General features: G+C 42.4%; 1 protein-coding gene and 1 long non-coding RNA gene across 17 annotated transcripts in view; one reads left to right on the forward strand and one right to left on the reverse strand.

Moving 5' to 3' along the window:
- ARHGEF33 (Rho guanine nucleotide exchange factor 33) overlaps positions 1–21,005 on the forward strand; it is a 134,006-nt gene that overhangs the window by 45,862 nt on the left and 67,139 nt on the right. For all 15 annotated transcript variants that reach the window (XR_002516614.2, XM_009184033.3, XM_009184034.3 and 12 more), the window contains 6 exons: positions 1,471–1,530; positions 3,039–3,263; positions 9,671–9,800; positions 16,776–16,908; positions 18,937–19,020; positions 20,144–20,227. Coding sequence is in view for 14 of the 15 variants with exons in the window: in XM_009184033.3 (XP_009182297.1) it covers positions 1,471–1,530; positions 3,039–3,263; positions 9,671–9,800; positions 16,776–16,908; positions 18,937–19,020; positions 20,144–20,227 (716 nt within the window). In the remaining variant the exon portion in view is untranslated. The remainder of the gene's footprint in view (positions 1–1,470; positions 1,531–3,038; positions 3,264–9,670; positions 9,801–16,775; positions 16,909–18,936; positions 19,021–20,143; positions 20,228–21,005) is intronic.
- Positions 3,085–19,583, reverse strand: LOC103876875. Of its 2 annotated transcripts, XR_001894034.3 has the most exons (4): positions 19,181–19,583; positions 18,078–18,141; positions 15,992–16,104; positions 14,202–14,287 (listed from the first exon to the last, which is right to left on the reverse strand). It is a non-coding gene; the product is annotated as an uncharacterized LOC103876875 (long non-coding RNA). The 2 variants fall into 2 exon arrangements; XR_002516615.2 differs by lacking the exons at positions 14,202–14,287; positions 15,992–16,104 and adding an exon at positions 3,085–3,140.

Raw genomic sequence — 21,005 nt, forward strand, 5'->3', positions numbered from 1 at the left:
ATCTAAAAGAATGCTCAATACAGAAGCCACAGTGGGTTTTTTTTTGTTTTTTTCCTTTTTTGAAACAGAGTTTTGCTTTTGCCGCCCAGGCTGGAGTGCAATGGCACGATCTCAGCTCACCGCAACCTCCACCTCCTGGGTTCAAGCAATTCTCCAGCCTCAGCATCCTGAGTAGCTGGGATTACAGGCACCTGCCACCATGCTCTGCTAATTTTTGTATTTTTAGTAGAGATGGGGGTTTGCCATGTCTCTGGTCTCAAATTCCTGACCTCAAGTGGTCTGCCCACCTTGGCCTCCCAAAGTGCTGGGATTACAGGTGTGAGGCACCATGCCCAACCCACAGTCTTTTTAGAACCTAATCTTAGAAGTGGTATTCTGTCTTTTCTGCCATATTCTATTAATTAGAGGCTAATCAGTAAATCCAGCCTTTACCTTAGGGGAAGGATAACATAAGGGCGTGAATGCTAAGCCTGCGGATAATTGGAGCCATCTGGAGCTGCTTACCACAAATGGCTGACGGCCCCCGTCTGAGAAGGCAACCAATTTATGTGAACCCTGATGCAACAACTTCATTTATGTGCCTGATAATTGTAGAACTTGTCAGTTTGAAAACGTCATTTTACAGGCCCAAGTATACCTTTCCTTTAGGTTCCTTTCCCCACCCAAGAAACTCTCAAGATGTTTAGCCTCCCTACTCCTGATATATTCTTGCTTGAGAAAATTGAAAACTAATTTTGTTGAAAGATATGCTTTTATTATCCATCTCTTCTTTCTTACTTCCTATTTATTCTACCTGTTCAATATTGGCTTTCATCCTTACCACTTCACTAAAATGGTTTCCTTACCTCTCCTGATAGTTTTTGGTACCCTTGATACCCACCTTCTTGAAACAGGGTTCTCTTCTGTCATCTAGGCTGGAGTGCACTGTCGCATTCTTTGATCTTTCCAGCCCCAACCTCCTGGGCTCAAGCGATCCTCCTATTTTAGATCTTTCAAGTAGTTGATTCCTCATCACACACCACCATGCCCAGCTAATTTCTCTTTTATTTTTTGGGGGGTGGGGGGCGGGGGGCGGGTAGAGACGGAGTTTTGTCATGCTGCCCAGGCTGGCTTACATTTTAACAGTACCATACTGCCTTTTTTTATTATTACCATCATACCACTGCCACCACCATTATAGTTAAACAACTATTTAACTCTTACAATATGCCAGGTAGAACTTCAAGCAGTTTACAAATACTAACTTATTTATTTTTGTTGTAATCCTTGAGGTAAGTACCACTATTGCATCTTTTTACAGCTGAGAAAATAGCACTTGCTACACGATACTGTAATTTCTTTTTTTTACTGCACTGCCTCCCCCATGAAACTGTAGAATCTCTGAGTCTGCCCCCAGTGCCTGGCTCGCGGAAGGTGCTTAGTCCATGTTAGTGGAACAAATGCTGAATGAATGCTTTCCTTTCTCTGCAGCCCAAGAGTCCAGATCTGTTCATGTAGGAGACAGTAATGTGAAGGGAATGATGGGTCCTGGTAAGTGGCTCTTCTCTTAGTTTTCTTTTCTTCCAGCAATTCCATTCTTTTCCTCTTCTATCTTCCCTGCGTCCACTTCCTCAGTTTCAAACCAGGCATGAAAGAACTCACAAAAGATAAAGTTACGAAGTTACAAAGATTCCAAGATGTGTACTAGAGCAGGTCAGTGACTCATTTGAACCCAAGGAGAGAGAAGGGCTAGGGAAGGTTAAGACAAAACCAGTATGTTTTATCCTTTCTGGCTTATTTCAATGACTAATGAATTCATATTTGCCAAAACCTTGCAGGTTAATGTAGCATGACATAAGTTTTCCATGGATCACACACTGTATAGTTTAATTCAAAAGTTATTTACTTTTACATCTGTGTAGTGCAGGTAATAAAGAAAGGACTAAATAATGGAAAACAAACAAAAGAAAATAAAAGACAACAAAATTTTAAAAAGGATTTACTTAATTGACAATTCATCAGAATTTTATAAATTATTTAATCTTCCCTCTCTCCTTCCTTTCTAGCATTAGGATCAACGGGAAAATGCCCAAAGAAGACATTGTTTTTGGCACCCTTCCTCCTCCTCTTTCTGTGTTCTCTTCTCAGGAGTGCTCCAGCATCTGTGTGCTCACCTGAAAGGAAGCAGATATAAGGAGTCAATACATACTATAAATTAGCTATACTATTTGATAAATTCATTTAAAAAAACTCCTTATTTAGTAAAGACTATGTATAAAGCATAGAGGATGTATAGACCAGAAACAGAGGGGACCCCATGCAGCTGTGTACACTTTTAATCCTTAATTGGTATATTTAATCCTCAAGGGATAGTTGTACCCAAACAAAGGCAGATTCATTAAGAGTTAGTAACAAGGCCGGGTGCGGTGGCTCATGCCTGTAATCCCAGCACTTTGAGAGGCCGAGGCAGGTGGATCACTTGAGGTCAGGAGTTCAAGACCAGCCTGGCCAACATGGTGAAACCTTGGCTCTACTAAAAATACAAAAATTAGCTGGGTGTGGTGGCACACACCTGTAATCCCAGCTATTTGTGAGGCTGAGGCAGGAAAATTCACTTGAACCTGGAAGGCAGATGTTGCAGTGAGCTGAGATGGCCCAATTGCACTCCAGCCTGGGCAACAAAAGTGAAACAACATCTCAAAAAAGAAAAAAAAAGAGTAACTTTTTTTTTTTTTTTTTTTTTTTTGAGACAGAGTCCCACTCTGTCACCCAGGCTGGAGTGCAGTGGCACAATCTCGGCTCACTGCATCCTCTGCCTCCCAAGTTCAAGCCATTCTCCTGCCTCAGCCTGAGTAGCTGGGATTACAGGCACCCGCCACCATGCCCAGCTAATTTTTTGTAGTTTTAGTAGAGACAGGGTTTCACCATGTTAGCCAGGATGGTCTCGATCTCCTGACTTCGTGATCCGCCTGCCTCGGCCTCCCAAAGTGGTAACAAACATATTTTTAAAAAAGATTTTGATAGCACTTTTGTTTGTTTCCCTGCCCCCCACCCCACAGGAGTGAACCCAACAACTCCAGAAGCAGAAGAAAACCTCAAGTCTTGCCTCTCGGCTGATATTCAGTCCAAGGGCCATCTCCCATCTGGCATGTGGAGGCAGCCTAAGGATGGTAAAGAATGGGGTGAAGAATACGTCACGAAAGACCACCCAGATAAACTCAAGGAGGCTGGCCAGGGTAGACACAGCTCCTTGGAAAACGTTTTATGTGAAACCTCCTTAGCTGGTAAGTTCCAAGGGGGAATGCAGGCTGATAGTTTAAAGAACGGGATGTACCAGAGCTTTGAACTCAAAGGTGAGAATCCTTGCAGTTCAGATTCAGTGGACACATGAGGCCACCGAATTCCTGGTTTCCTTTTCAGATGAGCTAAAGCCTATAGAGGTAAAGGGACTCATTAGAGGTCACAGGGCCAGTGACTACCACCTTGATTCTGCGTGTTCAAGACACTTAGTAACGGAGTGCTATGGGGGGGAAAAAGGCATAAGATTGGTGGAGAAGAAGGCAGAACTACTTAGCCAGTGATGTAGAATCTTCTAGAAGCAAGCCTTTCATCAACAGTCTACCACCAAAATATCACACACTGCAAGAGAACCTGTCCTCCCTCCTTTTTCCCTCCTTCCTTCCCTTCGTATCACAAATCATTGCTGAACACTTACTGTGTCAGACAATGGCATTTCCCCCTGGCATTTTGGGGGAGGTAATTTTTTAAAATTATTTTGAATTTTTTAAATCAAATACATGAAAAGTCAAATAGTATTAAAAGGTTTGTTATGAAGAAGAGCGCCAACAATTTTAAACTCTTTTGACAGTTTTTTCTGGTACTTGCTTCCATGTTTTCTTTTGGGGGACATGGGGGAGGGAGAATGGCAGGCTCAGGCTGGGTACGCAGTCCTCCTGTGCTTCTATGTTTTTAAAATATGTTTAGCCAGGCATGGTGGTTCACACCTGTAATCCCAGCATTTTGGGAGGACAGGGTGGGAGGATCTGTTGGGCTCAGGAGTTGGAGCCAGCCTGGGCAACATAGTGAGACCCCTGTCTCTACAAAAAATAAAAAAACAAATTAGCTGGGCCTCCTGGTATGTGCCTGTGGTGCCTGCTACGTGGGAGTCCAAGGTAGGAGGATCACTTGAGCTCAGGCGGTCGAGGCTGCATTGAGCTATGATAGCGCCATTGCACTCCAGCCTAGGCAACAGAACAAGACCCTATCTCAAAAAAAAAAGAAAAACAGTTTGACACTATTTTTTTTTTACTAATACTTTATTGAAGGTGAATTTACATAGAGTAAAATTCACAGAGCTTACATTTAAGCTAATAGACATTTTACATGTGTCTATCCCCTGTGATCACCACCCAGATCAAGATATACATATTTCTGTGCATGAAAGAATCTGAGAAAGTTATTTCATGCACTTTGCCAGTCAATATCCACCCAAAGAACCACTATTGTGACTTCTAGTACTACAAATTAGTTTTGTCTGTTCTTAAACTTCATGTAAATGGAATAATATGGTGTGTACTCTTTTGTGTCTGGCCTCTTTCTCCCAACATAATGTTTTTTAAAAAAAGATTTATGCATATTTTTGCACACAATTCATTCCTTTTTATTAATCACATTGAATGAATTTATCACATTTTTAAAAATCCATTCTCCTGTTGATGGACATTTTTTTTTTTGAGACAGAGTCTTGCTCTTTCACTGAGGCTGGAGTGCAATGTCATGATCTCAGCTTCCTGCAACCTCTGCCTTCTGGGCTCAAGTGATTCTCCTGCTTCAGCCTCCTGAGTAGCTGGGATTACAGGCATGCACCAGTGCATCTGGCTAATTTTTGTATTTTTAATAGAGACAGGGTTTCACTGTGTTGGCCAGGCTAGTCTCGAAATCCTGATATCAAGTGATCTGCCTGCCTTGGCCTCCCAAAGTGCTGGGATTACAGGCGTAAGCCACCATGCCTAGCCAGCTATGAATATTCTTGTACAAATTTTTTTTTTTTTAGCGGGTGGATATATGCCCTCATTTCTCTTGGGTGTATAACTAGGAGTGAAATCTTTGGGTTGTAGGTTATGATTATGTTTACCTTTAAAAGAAAATGCCAAGCAGTTTCCTAAAGCAGTTGGCTAATACTCCCACTAGCAATGTATGAGAGCCCAGTTACTTCACATACTTTCCAATACTCTGGAAGGATGTTTAATCTTTTCCATGTTAGCCATTCTCAGGGAGGTGTGCTGGTATCACACTGTAGTTTTAATTTGCATTTGCCTGGTGATTACTGGTATTAAGTATGTTTTTGTATGCTTATTGGCTATTCATATATCTTCTTTTATAAAGTGCCTAAGTAAGTCCATTGCCCAACTTTTTTTGAGGCAAGGTCTTGCTTGTTGCCCAGGCTGGAGTGCAGTGGCATGATCATAGCTCACTTCAGCCTTGATCTCCTGGGCTCACGTGATTCTTCCTTCTCGGCCTCCCAAGTAGCTAGGACGACAGGTGTGCACCACTGCACCCAGCTGTCAATTTTAAACTCTTAAAATAGCTCGTGACTTTCTTGTCTTTCTAGGAAATATTTGCTATTTCACAGTTGTGAAGATACTCTGGTATGCTTTCTTCTAAAATCTTTATAGTTTTAGCTTTAACATTTAGATCCATGACTTATCATGAATAAATTTTGATGTACAGTGTGAGAAAGGGCTCCAGGTTCATTTTTTTTTTCCCCGATGGCTATCCAGTTGTTTCAGCACCATTAATTGAAAATACCTTCTGTTTCCCATTGTTGCATGCAGAAAGTCAAGTGGTCTTATATGGGTATCTAATTTTAGACTCTCTTTTTAAAAATTCCAATTATCAGGTAATTGACGTCTTGACAGTATTGAGTCTTCCATTTGAAGAACATGGTATATCTCTTCATTTATATAGATCTTGAATTTTTCTTAGCAATATAACAGAAACTTTACTATTTACATCATCAATGCTTTTAGTTTTTAATTTATTTTTATCCATTTAGTTTTTACGAGGTGGGGGTTTCCCTTTGTTGCCCAAGCTGGCCTCAACATCCTGGGCTCAAGTGATCCACCTGCCTCAGCCTCCCAAGTAGCTGGCACTACAGGCACAAGTCACTATGCCCAGCCATCTTTTTTTTTTTTAAAAGAGCATTTGCCTCCGTCATCCTATTCTGCTTTGGCCCAATGTACTGCCATCATCCTGGGACTTTCCAGTCTTCTTAAGAATTCCCTTTATATTTCTCCTCTGTTCGATTTCTGTTTCTGTGTTGCTGTTATTGATTTTTTTCATCTTCTGTATCCTTGGTTTCTTGGTTTACTTCCGGTTTTGGTGGAACACATCATCCAGTAGCTTCTGCATATGTAATCACTTGGCAGGTCCTTCTTACCAGCTTGCTGTGCAGGTGGAGCTGACTTACTGCAACTGCTGTATTGCAATTGAGAAAGAGTTGAATAAACATACAGCAAGCTACGCAGCAGACTGGAGTTTATTATTCAAATCAATCTCCCTGAAAATTCAGAGACTGGAGTTTTTTTAAGGATAATTCGCTGGGCAGGGGGTTATGGAATGGGTGCTGTTGATTGATTGCAGATGAAATCACAGGGATGTGGTCCTCATATGCTGAGTCAGCCTCTGGGTGAGGGCCACAGGACTGGTTGAGTTATGGGTTGTGGGTCCAGGTGGAATCAGTCAGCTTCCAGAAATGGAAAAGTCTGGAAAAATGTCTCAAAAGACCAATCTTAGGTTCTACAGTAGTGATGTTATCTATAGGAATAACTAGGGAAGTTATAAATCTTGTGACCTCCAGAACAATGGCTGATTATCATTTAACTATGCTTACATCTCAGTGTAATTCATAATATGAATTTATAATTCATAATCTTAACCTTCTGACCTTTCATTAGTTTTTCAAAGCTAGTTTGGGTACCAAATTGGAGGGCATGGGGTTAGTTTTGGGAAAGGCTATTAGCATCCTTGCTTTAAGTTGAATTATGAACTAAATTGCTCCCAAAATCTCAGCCTATGCTCAGGAATGTACAAGGGCAGCTTGAAGTTAGAAGCAAGATGGAGTCAGCTATGTCAGATTTCTCTTGCTGTCATAATTTTGCAAAAATGTTTTTACATAGTTGATTAATAATTTGGCCAAATATGACATCTTTTTTCCTCATGATTTTGAAGCAATTGTTCCACTGTCCTCTACCTTCTAATTTTGCTATTAGGAAGTCCAGTACCATTCTGATACTCAGTTTTTTGTATGTTACCTAATTTTTCTTTTTCTTTCTTTTTTTTTTTTTTCTTTCTGAGATGGAGTCTCCCACTGTCACCCAGGCTAGAGTGCAGTGATCTCAGCTCATTGCAACATCTGGCTGCCAGGTTCAAGTGATTCGCTTGCCTCAGCCTCCCGAGTAGCTGGGACTACAGCCGCCCACCACCACACCTGGCTAATTTTTGTAGTTTTAGTAGAGACGGGGTTTCACCATGTTGGGCAGGCTGGTCTTGAACTCCTGACCTCGTGATCCACCCGCCTCGGCCTCCCAAAGTGCTGGGATTACAGGCGTGAGCTACCATGCCCAGCCCGTTACCTGATTTTTCTATCTGGTAACTTTTAGGATCTTCTTTTTGTTCGTGGTGTGCTAAAGTTTCACAGTGATGTAATGTGCCTTATAATGATGTGAGTCTTTTTCATTAATTTTGCTGGGCACAAGGGTCCTTTTCTCTGGAAATACATGTCCTGGGAATTTTTTTTTTCCTGTTATTAATTTGATAATATCTTCTCATCCATTTTCTTTCTTTTCTCTGAAACTTCTACTAATTTGATGTTGGACCTCTTGGATTGATTTCTCAACTGCCATCTTTTGCTCTTCTCTTTTTCTTCAATACACCTCTTTCTTATCTTTTTTTTTCTTTTCTTTTCTTTTTTGAGATGGAGTCTTGCTCTGTCACGCCTAGGAGGACTGTAGTGGCACGATCTCAACTCACTGCCACCTCTGCCTCCCAGGTTCAAACTATTCTCCTGCCTCAGCCCCCTGAGTAGCTGGACAACAGGCACACGCCACTACGCCCAGCTAATTTTTGTGTTTTTAGTAAAGACGGGGTTTCACCATGTTGGCAAGTCTCGATCTCTTGACCTTGTGATCCACTCATCTCGGCCTCCCAAAGTGCTGGGATTATAGGCGTGAGTCGCCGCTCCTGGCCCCTCTTATCATTTTTATTTTTTAAGAAAGGGAGATTTATTTTACTTCATCTTCTACCCTTTTAATTTTTTCTATCTTTTAAGCAATGTTTAAAAGTTTCTCCTTTTTAAAAATTAGCCTCTCTTTTTAAAAATAGTATCCTGCAATTGTTAAATGACTGGAATATATTTCTTATATTCCTTTGAGAATATGAATTGTAAGATTAAAAATTTTTATTCTTTTGTATCCTGCATTGTCTCTGTTTCTTCAGGGTCCTCCCTCCTTATAAAAAAATATGTGTGTATATGCTTTTTTCTTCTCATTCTTTTATGGTATAAGCTTTATTCAAAAGTGTGAGCATTCTTAGCTAAATATATGTAAGAAAGAGCTCTTAGAAAAACTCTGGAAATTTTGTATTGGCCAAGCTTGTCAATCAGTGGGCTTCATTATGGATAGGCTAATCAGATGGCAAATTAACTTTTGATAGTTGACCTCTTTTTCTTTTTTGAGACAGAGTCTTGCTCTGTAGCCCAGGCTGGAGTGCAAGGGCGTGATCTCAGCTCACTGCAACCTCCACCTCCTGGGTTCAAGCAGTCCTCCCGCCTCAACCTCCTGAGTAGTTGGGATTACAGGCATGTGCCACCACGTCCGGTTAATTTTTGTATTTTTAGTAGAGATGGGGTTTCACCATGTTAGCCAGGCTGGTCTTGAACTCCTGACCTCAGGTGATCTACCCCCCTCGGCCTCCCAAAGTGCTAGGATTACACGGGTGAGCCACCGTGCCTGGCTGATAGCTGACCTCTTTATATCAGTGTCTGTGGATCTTTTTTCCTTGGGCAGCTCAGTTTCTCAAGTGGAAGACCCTCCAATCTCCTGCCTGAAGAGTTTAAACCTGGCTGCTGCTGGCACTCTGGGATCTACAGGGGAAGGAGGCTGAGGGAAGTCTCGCTGTTCAGTATGAAGCCTTCCCTGAGTCCCTTTGTTTTCATTTTAGCATCTGAACTCTACTATGTCGTAAGTCTTTAGCCCAGATCCCAGAAACCAGGGCTTGTCTAGTTTCATTTTTCTTGTTTGCCGTGGAGAGGAAGTGAGGAAGCCATCTGGTATGGGGGTGAGGATCTGGAGGTTCAATTGCCCCATATGTAGACTTTCAATGATTGCTCCTGCTTTCAGCATTGCCACTTATTTGCACTATCTATATTGCCCCTGGTGTCTCCAATCCTTGAGCTTTCCAGATGCTTCTCAGCAGATTTTCCAGCTGCAGATGGGGACACCAAGACTTTGTGCCCTTTGCTCTGCTGAATGAATTATGGTGCCTCCATTCTGCTTTCTACCTTTCAAAAACTTGCAGATGGTTTTTTTTTTTATTGTTTTCAATATCCTTTTATCGCTATTATTGCTTGCATTTAATGGGATTTTAGGAAGAAATGGTTAATATCAAGTCCTTCTTTGGTTTGTTTCTAAAGCTAAAAGACAGACTGTGGCCCTGGAACTGCTTGAATCTGAAAGAAAATATGTCATTAACATCTCTCTGATCTTGAAGATAAAAGCCACATTCCAGGGGTCAGATGGAAAGAGGAATTCCAAAGAGAGAAGGTATCCATGCACTCATTGCCTTTGCTTTTCAGATTGATTAGGATTTAAGGTAAGTGGTTTATTGTTTCCACTTTGGGATTTCTGGGGCCTATAAAGAGTTCCAGAAACAGTCTTTGAAAAGACAAGAGGCAGTGATGGCAGGTGTCTCGGTTCACTTTGTGCTGCTATGAGAGAATATCATAACTGGATAAGTTATAATGAAATTTCTTCTCTCACAGTTCTGTAGACTGGGAAGTCTAAGATCGAGGCGCTGGCAGATTCAATCTCTGGTTCCAAGATGGCACTTTGTTGTTGTGTCCTCCAGAGAGGAGGAACATTGCAGCCTCACATGGCAGAAGAGTAGGAGAGAGCAGGAGAACCCACTCCCTCAGGCCCCTTTTGTAGTGGCAATAATCCATTCACAGGGCGGAGCTTTCACGACCTAAACGTAATCCATTCACGGGGCGGAGCTCTCACGACCCCAACGTAATCCATTCACGGGGCGGAGCTCTCACGACCCCAACGTAATCCATTCACGGGGCGGAGCTCTCACGACTGTTGCATTGGGGGTTGTTTCCAGCACATGGATTTTGGGGGACACATTTAGGTCATCGCAACAGGGAACCCCTGGCAAGTCTTAAACTTAGATTTTCATCAAGGTAAGAAAATGATTATAGTCTCCTGGGCCTTCAGTGTCTGTAACATGTCTTTTAAAAACTTAAAGGGGGAACAAATGCTACACTGAGGGAGGCATTGGTCTCTGTTGCCATCTGCATGGAGTCCCCATGGGTCACAGGTCTCTTAGAAGCACAAGAGAGTGAATGGCAAACCGAAGCACTCAGTGGCCATTAGAGAAATGACACAGGGCTGACGTAACTCTGGACCTGGGCCTTATCATTTGTGTGGGTGATCTTGCAGTACTGGGTAAGGCATGGGTGTGTGTGTGTGTGTGTGTGTGCTCATAGGGTCTGCCACCTGTTGTAACAGCACGCTTTCCCACTGTCACAACACTCCACCTATATCTGTTCATAGTCTTTAGACTTTTTTCTGTTTCCCTCTCTATTGGGAGAAAGCAGGAAGGAGGAAAGTAAGACTTGGTGAAAAAGATGAATGTAATGAATATATAATAATCCAGAAAAATTGAGGAAAAGGCCAATCCAAAAGAATGGAAGGTCTGGATTATGGACTACTATGGACATATGTGGCATTATTACTTTAAATATTCCATCGGGTAATATACACTGGTGGTTCATAAATTCTGAATCTACCCAGGGAAGCCCTTAATTATATTTTCCTGCTCCTTACCATCCTCCCAAATCTATTTGACTTGGTGGCTGCCAACAATACACTCAAAACACACTGCTGCCCCTCCTACCTAAATGACCGAGTGAGCCACTACTCCCTGACAAACCCACAAGTGGCTTGACTATTTTCAAGAATTATTTTACTACAAAACCGAGGTAAACAAAATACAGAGCAACAAGAACAGAAAGGCTAAGGTGACCCAGCTAAAGCTGTGACCATCTGGACTGGGCCTCACCTCTAAGACGCTGCCCAGATTCTCAGCAGTCCTTCCTTCCCCATCTGGCCCTTCCAATTCCCCCTCCTTGATCCTCCCAGCTGCGCTGCAGGCCTCTGGCAGTCTCTATAGGCTCCAGCTGTCTTGATGTTGCCAAAGACCTACTCAGTTTACGGTAATGAAATCTAAAGGCGGTGTACCCTTTGGTGTGGCTTTGCTTCCACATAGAAGATTCTAAGCCAGCAGCATCTCTTCTTAGTCTGAAAATCTGGGGAGGCGGGGTCAGGCGGGGAAAAGAGAAAGAACTGTTTACTGTGGAAGGGAGTAGTAAGCAGCTGCTCTGCTAGGCACTTGATTTATAACTTCCCGAAATGTTCAGCAGAACCCCGTGACCCCTACCTTACAGATGAAGGAACTAAAGCCCAGAGAAGCTTAAAGCTGCGGAGCCAATGAGTGCCGGGATTCAAACGCAGGCCTGCCGGACCCTGTATTGTGTGCTCTTATACATGATACCACTTCCCCAAGGCCACCGCCTTAACAGCAGTATATAAAGTTTCTCAGAGAGCCAGAAGCATAGAGTTGTCTCTTCCTATTTCAAAACTCAGTCCTCCCTCTTGCACAGCCTGGAAGTGTTCACTTCAGATCTCAGTTGATTTGTTAAGTAGGACTGCTAGATATGTTTGTCTAGCCCTTGTTGCAAGCCTCCAGCAGGCGGGAAGTCGTAGGGGAGAGACCAGACCCTGCAGAAGATTTGGGTAGATAAAAGAGAGGGCCCTTGTTGACTTGCTGCCACTTCCTATTTTTCTAAGATGTTCTCTTATGACCCATCACTGGGAGGAAAGAGTAGATCTCTCCCTCAAATCCTACAAGATTAAAAAATTAAAGCTATCATACAATCCTCTATGAAAGTGAGATCGTAGTTACTTCAAGACACCTGCAATAATGCTATTCATGGTAGTTATTTGCTAGGCTAACCCTCTTTTTTCTTTGCATGGACCAAGCAGAGAAAAGCTTCAACCGCACACTCTTTGTTAGTACTGAATATGAAGTCTCTGGTTCTGAGCTTGGTGGTGCTGCCGTTTTTCTATTTTAGGGTTAAATTTTCATTATTCTCCTCCACTCATTATCTTTCTTCTTTTTTAAAAGCTTTTCTGAAACCTTTGTGTGTACTTTATTTCTTTCTTTATTTTTTTGAGACAGGATCTCACTCTGTTGCCCAGGCTGGAGTACAGTGGTGTGAACTCGGCTCACTGTAACCTCCTCTTTCCGGGTTCAAGTGATTCTCCTGCCTCAGCCTCCTGAGTAGCTGAGATTACAGGCACACACCACCATGCCCAGGTCATTTTTATATTTTTAGTAGAGACGAGGTTTCGCCATTTTGGTCAGGCTGGTCTCAAACTCCTGACCTCAAGTGATCTGTCCACCTCGGCCTCTCAAAGTGCTGGGATTACAGGTGTGAGCCACTGTGTCTAGCCTCTGTGTGTACTTTAAATAAACCAGCTGAAGGAAATGCAAAGCAGAATGAGATTGTTCCTTTTCTCTACTGGCATTTTTCTCCATGCAAAGATGAAAAGAAGTATATTAACATTTACTAATTTTCCCATCACAAGCCACAAGCCTTCAGCATTTTACCCCAATTGGAAAGTAACCTGGGATGCAAATAACCCCCACTGCAAGTACAACTTGACACTCAAGCCTGAGGTGGCCACATCTTCTCCAACCTATTAAATAAAACCTTAGGTTTTTCCTAAAACAAAGTGAGTCACTCAAGAGCTTCCTCAGCCTGTTTGAAGCCAGCCCTGCCCCTGGCTGAAAGGGCTGGAAGTTGCAGGGGCACATGCTGCTGGCTAAAACCTGGGCAGAACTTGAGGGCTATGGTTCATTTGTTTGTTTTGTTTAGAGACAGGGTCTCTGTCTGTCGCCCAGGCTGGAGAAGGGTGCAGCAGCCCAATCACAGCTCACTGCAGCCTCAAACCTCTGGGCTCAAGTGATCCTCCTGCCTCAGCATCCCCAGCTGGGATTACAGGCATGAGCCACCATGCCCAGCTAATTTTTCAGTTTATTATAAAGACGGTGTCTCACTCTGTTGCCCAGGCTGTCATTTGTCGAAGGATCACAGAAGTTGGAGCTCTGGGCTTTTTTGACTCCGACTCGCCTAGTTAGAGTCACAGCCTCAGGATCACAGTTCTGTCTGAACACTTACGGAAGGGGCAGTGATCAGCTCAGCAGGATTGTCGATTAACCTTGTAAACTAAACTCCAGTGCTATGTCCACCAAGAGCACAACAAGCTTCGTGCTACAGATCACCACCAGGTGGCACATGTTTAATGACCATGCCCCTCCAAGGTGGCGGGAACCTGCTACTGCCAAGCTCAGGAGTTATTTTGGCCTCATTCTGGGCTGGCAAAAGCTGAGTTATTAACCTGAAACTATAACTGGATTTTTCTTTCTTGCTTTTAGTGTATTTCCCTCATTGATTAAGTACTATGTTGTTAGGAGATAAAAACTTTAAAGATTTTAGAAATAATAAACTACTCATGTTGCCATAATTTCATCCCCAGTAAGGAATAGAAAAAAAAAAGCTGAGCTCTGAATACTTTGTCTTCATGAAAAAGTTGCTTCTGGGCGTCAGGTCTGGCGCCAGGCAAAAGAGTGAAACAGGTGAAGTGTGGCTGGACTTCTTGCCATCTTTCTCCCTTTGCTCTCTGTCTTCTGATTTCACACTCCTCCCTAATTTCAAATAATACCCTTGTTAAATTTGTTTAAAAGGTTTAAAGCCCGTTTTCAATATTTCATACAGAACCCACTGTAGGTCATTGTTTTTCATGTAATTTTATGTGCTTCCACAGTACTTGATGGGGGCCTTAGCCTTCTCCGACCCCACCCTGAAATCTCAAACGATCATCCCGGTGGGCAGTCCAGGAGGAGATTGGTACCAGCTCTGCCATTCTCCAAGTACACTGACCACAGTGTAGCAGAATGCAGCACTCTAGAAAGAAAGGGAGAAGGAAGGAAGAAAGGGAAGCAGAGAGGGAGGGAGGGAGAGAAGAAGGGATGAAGAAAGGGAGGGAGGCGAATGAAGGAAAGAAAAAGGAAATCAATAATCCAAGACATATTATCTACATATATGGACAATTCATCACAAAGTCAGATCTTCCCATGGTGCCCTAGTATCTTCCAGGGTCACACCAGGACTATTACACAAAGTCATTTACAACCACTGGGTAGGAAGAAATCTTTTGCACCTAGACCTTTGGCTGGTGCAGCATTTTACTCTTTCAGTACAATCAGTTGTGCTTTTCTCCATCAGGTTTATGGTCTTCTCCCAGTCAGTATATCTCCTAGCCACCCCTCCAAATTCCCCTCTGATCTGGACAGGGATTTCTTTGATCTCCTAAGCCCACTGTTCCATTGTAAGTGCTCAGGTCAGGAGGCCTCTCCTCCTTTGCACATGTGGGGGCTCCAGGCACAGGAGGTGGAGGGAGTGGAAGATGGGAGTGGAAGGCTTCCTCGTATCCGTTCACTGGGGGCTAAGTACCCTATTCTCATGTTAGTGTGTCTCCTCTGAGCTACAGTCACAGGGGTCACTTTGCTTGGCTTGGAAATGAGTTGGAAAAAACCTCCTTTCGATCTGGCGTCCTTCCTATTGTTCCAACAAAGGTTTGCTTCTTGGGAAAGCACCCCAGTTGTCCAGCAGTTTACTCTCATTTGACCATGGGGAAATATTCAAGTAAGTTCAGAACAACCAGACCATCTCTTTCCTGTTTGTTAAACTTGCGGTGCTGAAAGCATAAAGGAACCTACCTTAAATCACCAAGTTAGAGCTCCAATCCTTGCTGTAACCCAGAAAAACTCTGCTTCTTTTTGTTTTTTTCTTCCTCTTTCCTATAGGCCTCTAATCACCTCACTCTTACCCAGCTAGTCCCCCTTCCTCTTCCTCCCATGATTCTCTATCTGTCCTCTCCACCCCACCCTTCTCTGACATCTCCCTTCTTCCCTTCATCACTTCTGAAAAAAAAAAAAAGGAGGTACATTGCAAGATGGAGGAGAGAGGGATGGAAAGATAGGAAAGGTGCTTTGAAAAATTCAGGGAGTAGCAGGCCAGGCCTGGTCAGTAGCTGTGTTAGGCTGTTTTCACATTGCTATAAAGAATACCTGAGACTGGGTAATTTATAAAGTAAAGAGGTTTAATTGGATCATGGTTCTGCAGGCTGTACAGGAAGCATGATGCTGGCATCTGCTCAGCCTCTGGGGAGGCCTCAGGAAACTTACAATCATGGTGGAAAGCGAAGGGGAAGCAGGCATGTCACATGGCCAGAGCAGGAGCAAGACAGAGAGACGGGAGGCACTAAACACTTTTAAACAGTCAGATTTCATGAGAACTCACTCACTATCATTATCACTTGGTAGGACAGTACCAAAAGGGATGGTGCTAAACCATTCATGAGAAATTCTCCCTCATGATACAATCACCTCTCACCAAGCCCCACTTCCAACACTGGGGATTACATTTCAGTATGAGAGTTGGGCGGGGACACACATCGAAACTGTATTAATAGCCTACTCAGACAAGACTCTGTCCTGGCCCTGTATTCCTCTTAGAAATTGAAGAAAAGGAAAAAAGAAACCCTCTCATACCCTACAACTCCCTGAGCTTTTTAGTTGCCAACTTTAAACAAATTTTCCTACTTACCTAAATAGCAGTCTCCTACTGGTAACTGAGAATAGTCACATAGATGCCACCTGAGTGCTGCTTCTACAACACTAATTAGAATAGACTATTTTGCACATCAAATAGGAATAGCTCTAAAACATGGAAAAAGGTATCCATTAGAATTTCCACTGAGTGTCATTTAAATGAGCATGTAAAAAGGTCTTTCAAGTGATGTGCTCTTTATTTATTTGTATTTTATTTTATTTATTTATTTATTTATTTATTTATTTTTGAGACAGAGTCTCGCTTTGTCACCCAGGCTGGGGTGAAGTGGCGTGATCTCAGCTCACTGCAACTGGTACCTCCCGGATTCAAGTGATTCTCCTGCCTTAGCCTCCCAAGTAACTGGAATTACAGGTGCATGCCACCATGCCCAGCTAATTTTTGTATTTTTAGTAGAGACAGGGTTTTGCCACGTTGGCCAGGCTGGTCTCAAACTCCTGACCTCAGGTGATCCGCCCAACTCCCAAAGTGCTGGGATTACAGGTGTGGCATGCCAGGCCTCTTTATTAGTTCAATACACATTTGTATAGAAGCCATTAGTAAAGGGTTTTTTTGTTTTGTTTTGTTTTGTTTTGTTTTTTTGTAGTCAGGATATCTGCTATTAGGTGTGCAATGAAAAACTTTTAAAAATCCTAAATGCAGGCCTGTGACTCAGAGTATGTTGGATGGCCGGGAGAATGGGCCCTGCTGCATGTATTTTTGTAGGGTCCTTTCTTCTCCACACCTGGTTTGTGTGATTCCGTCTCTATTCTGTTTCAAGCCTCTTCCCTGGCTCTTTACGGTATCTCGTCCAGCAGCACCTGGATCTGCTTCACGCACTGCAGGAAAGGGTCCTGAAGTGGCCACGCCAAGGCGTTCTTGGAGATTTATTCCTTAAGTTAACAAATGATGAGGTAAGGTTTTTTCCACCCCTTCATACATTTTACTTATATGGATTTGTGTCTCATTTGTCTACTTCTCTTAATAGAGAATCTAGAAGCAATGAATTTCAGAGCTAGAAGAAACACTGAGATCTAGTCTAACTTTCTCATTCTACATACAGATCATGGAATGATTCAGAGAGATATAAAAACCTTGCTGAAATCACCCCGCTAGCTAGGTAGTTGGAGATGAGTGACTTTCAGAACCTTAGGTTAGGTCTTCTGACTTCTAGTTCATAACTTTCCACTGTACTATAACTGCCTCCATCGAGTATGCATGTGGATGTGTGTATGTATTGTGTGTGTGTTTGTGTTTATATAAATGTATGTATATATATTTGTGGGCTGGGTGTAGTGGCTCATGCCTGTAATCCCAACACTTTGGGAGGCTGAGGCAGGGGAATTGTTTGAACCCAGGACTTCAAAACTAGCCTGAGCAATACAGCAAGACCCTGTCTCTATTAAATTAAAAAAAGAAAAAATGTATATGTACATTAAAACATGTATATATATATGCATGTGTATATATATACACATATATGTACATATATACACATGAAATATGTACACACACATGCATATATATACATATGAGAGTTTGTTTATACATGTGTATTTTCACACACAATTTTCATTCCTTGGGGATTTTTTTTTAAATGTGATGGGTGGCTATTATCTTGAATTTTGCAATCTCTATAATATCCTACAAAGGAAACATGATCCAAGCCAGAGGCTGCAAACTCAAATGCCTACAGGGCCAGACAGTGGCATCAATGAGTGAAGTGAACACAGTATGGACTGGTGTGAAGTGTGAGCTGCAGTGGAGCAGCTGTGTTGTTTTACAAGGAATAGCTACTTAGCTTTGTCCAATCATTATGCAGGCAAAAAGGACTAGAGTTGCCAGAGCTTCTGATATTTTAAGAAAAGCTGGAAATCCAGAGTTTTGTGGGAAATTTTCTTATTTTTAAAAGATTGTGTGGGCTAATTAAAATTGGTCTGCAAGCCAGACTTTGCCTGAAATCAATTTTTGTGTATCAATTATTCTCATCTGTGGGTAACAATACAAAGTTTACAAATTATTTTCTTCTATAGACTAGAGTGGATATAATGTACTAATATCCTCTAATATCACTTTTACTTACTTGTGTTCAGTATTCTTCCTTTTGCTGAGAATTATTATAACTTTATAAGCTGAGAATGATTTTCCTAAGGGGATAATGCATAGATAAATATGCAATTAGTGGAAATATGCAATTACTAGAAAATGTTGTGAACTACTGATCTGGATGATATGAAGCGGGATGGGCAGAGTCCCTCATCTGGATGTAGATGATTGACTGAAATGAAATTAATTACAAAAATAAAATATATGTTTTTATTGTTAAATGACTAAAAAAATACATTTTCAACTTACATGAACCTCCCTCCTCCCTTGGTTTATTATTTCACTTTCTCTCATTAGGGAGGAGATGCTGAGTTTTGATTCCAAAACAGTAGGGATGTTTACCTTAAAACCAAAATTTTTTTTTAAGATACATTTTTTTTTTTTTTTTTTTAGACAGAGTCTCGCTCTGTCCCCCAGGCTGGAGTGCAGTGGCGCAATCTCGGCTCACTGCAAGGTCTGCCTCCCCGGTTCTAGCAATTCTCCTGCCTCAGCCTCCCAAGTAGCTGAGATTACAGGCACCCGCCATCATGCCCAGCTAATTTTTTGTATTTTAGCAGAGACGGGGTTTCACCATGTTGCCCAGGCTGGTCTCAAACTCCTGAGCTCAGGCAATCCACCCGCCTTGGCCTCCCAAAGTGCTAGGATTACAGGAGTGAGCCACTGCACCCGGTCTAAGATAAATTTTTTAAAGCCTCAAAATATATAAAATAAAGAACATATTAAATGAATAAGATAATCTCTGCAAAGTACTCTTCTTTTACATATATGACTCTATGAAAATATTATAGATCCTGTTTTCAGGTTCTTACCATGCATTTTTTATGTTTGTTTTAAAGAATAATTTCTTGGATTATTATGTTGCCTACCTAAGGGACCTGCCTGAGTGCATCTCATTGGTTCATGTTGTAGTCCTGAAAGAGGTGAGTTAACACCATGTATATGCTATCCTTCATCTGCACGTGGTATCATATGATGTTGCTCATCTATGCAGTCAATACAGCACATGCACTCTGCTTTCTAGGCTGGGGAATGGCCCGAACACAGCCACTAATACTACTACCTGGCATTAAAGGAACTCACTTGTGGATCAGTGCCATTGTGTTGGTCCTCTCCCTGCCTTACTGACCCTCTGTTCCATTCCGTTGGAACTATAGACAAACTATAGTTCTATAATGGGCGTTCTATGCAGAGATCTCCAGGCTGCAGCTCACCTGCTGTATGTGGCGGGTTTTTTTCAGTCTCAGAAGAGGTGAATCCGAATATTAAACTTCAGTCATCCTTTGTCGGTTTATAAGATCATAAGGTGGCTCTAGTCATGTTGCTTGAAGTATTGCTACTGCAATGATGCATTAGGTGCTCAGTAAGCACATATACATGTATAACAGCTTAGTTATTTCAGATCAATAGGAACAAACAGTATCAGAAGCCCCAACACTAAGAGTTAATCAAATTTCACAAGAGATGAGAGGCTCTGTCTTATTAAGTTTCTACTTCAACCCCCCACTACTCCCAACCCAGTATAATGCCTACCATGTTAGCTTTCAGCAAATACCTGGGAAAGAGAAGAGAGAGAAAAGGAAGGGACACGGAGAAAGTACAGCATGTTTTCTGCAGCTAGCTGACTAGTTTCTAATGACACTCCCTTTTCCACTCTTCTGAGGCACCAAGTCTCCCTTAGAGCCTATTACTACACCATTGTCATGATTACTTGCTGGAGAGTCTTAATGAATTAATTCAACTCAAATAGAGGTTATTGAGTGCCGGCTTCTGTCTGCAACTGTGCTGAGTGGAAGGAGAGGGTAGTTTGGAAATTTGGGTGGATTCAAAAGAAGTATATGATATGCTCCCTATGGGAGAAGAGCTGTCTCCTAGGGCATGCCCCTGAACATGTGGCCTCTCCCATGAGAGGTCAATGCTCTGTGACAATCTCTGGGAAGAAAATGCTCCGGGAGGAAACCTTTCCTACTCTGGTGGGACCGACTCAGGTTCTGCTGCCACAGATGGAGGAACACTGAAGAGTGACCTGACCTTTTTTTCATTCAGGGTGATGAAGAGATTAAATCTGACATCTACACGTTGTTTTTTCACATAGTCCAGCGCATCCCTGAATATCTGATACATCTGCAGGTAGGCATGGGTGGGAAAGCCACCAAACTGATTTGCATGCTAAATAATTATTGGTTTTGGCTCCCAACTGAGAAATATTGTAAAGCCTCAAGAATCATTAATATTTCTAAGAAGCGTTTACTTCGATTGCTATGATTACCCCATAACCCATGATATCCTGTGGTATGAGCTAAAATCTCTCTCTCTCTCTTTTTTTTTTTCCTTTTGAGACAGAGTCTTGCTGTGTCACCCAGGCTGGAGTACAGTGGTGCGATCTTAGCTCACTGCAACCTCTGCCTCCTGGGTTCAAGCGACTCTTCTGCTTCAGCCTCCTGAGTAGCTGGGACTACAGGCATGTGCCACCATGCCCAGCTAATTTTTGTATTTTCAGTAGAGATGGGGTTTCACCATGTTGGCCATGCTGGTCTTGAACTCCTGACCTCAAGTGATTCGCCCGCCTCAGCCTCCCAAAGTGGTGGGATTACAGGTGTGAGCCACTGCACCCAGCCTAAAATCTTTATTTCTAAAAATGTTCAGCTCATTATGCTTACCTCTGAAGTTCTGTCTTTACTTACCAGCAACTTCCACCTCAGCTGATCCAGGATCTTTCTATAACCACTCCTGCTAGATTCTAAGCACTTCATTCAGTTCTTTCCATTTTGGTTTTACAGCTATCTAAATGCCACCACCTGACATCTAAATATCCATCTAATCTGCTCACTTAACTGCTATCCAAAAGACTACTTTCTTTTGGCATGGGTCCAAGGTTCTACCATGCCATGTTTAAGCTTTATGTCAC

This window comes from Papio anubis, chromosome 14, assembly GCF_008728515.1.
Source record: "Papio anubis isolate 15944 chromosome 14, Panubis1.0, whole genome shotgun sequence".
Classification (NCBI taxonomy): domain Eukaryota; kingdom Metazoa; phylum Chordata; class Mammalia; order Primates; family Cercopithecidae; genus Papio; species Papio anubis.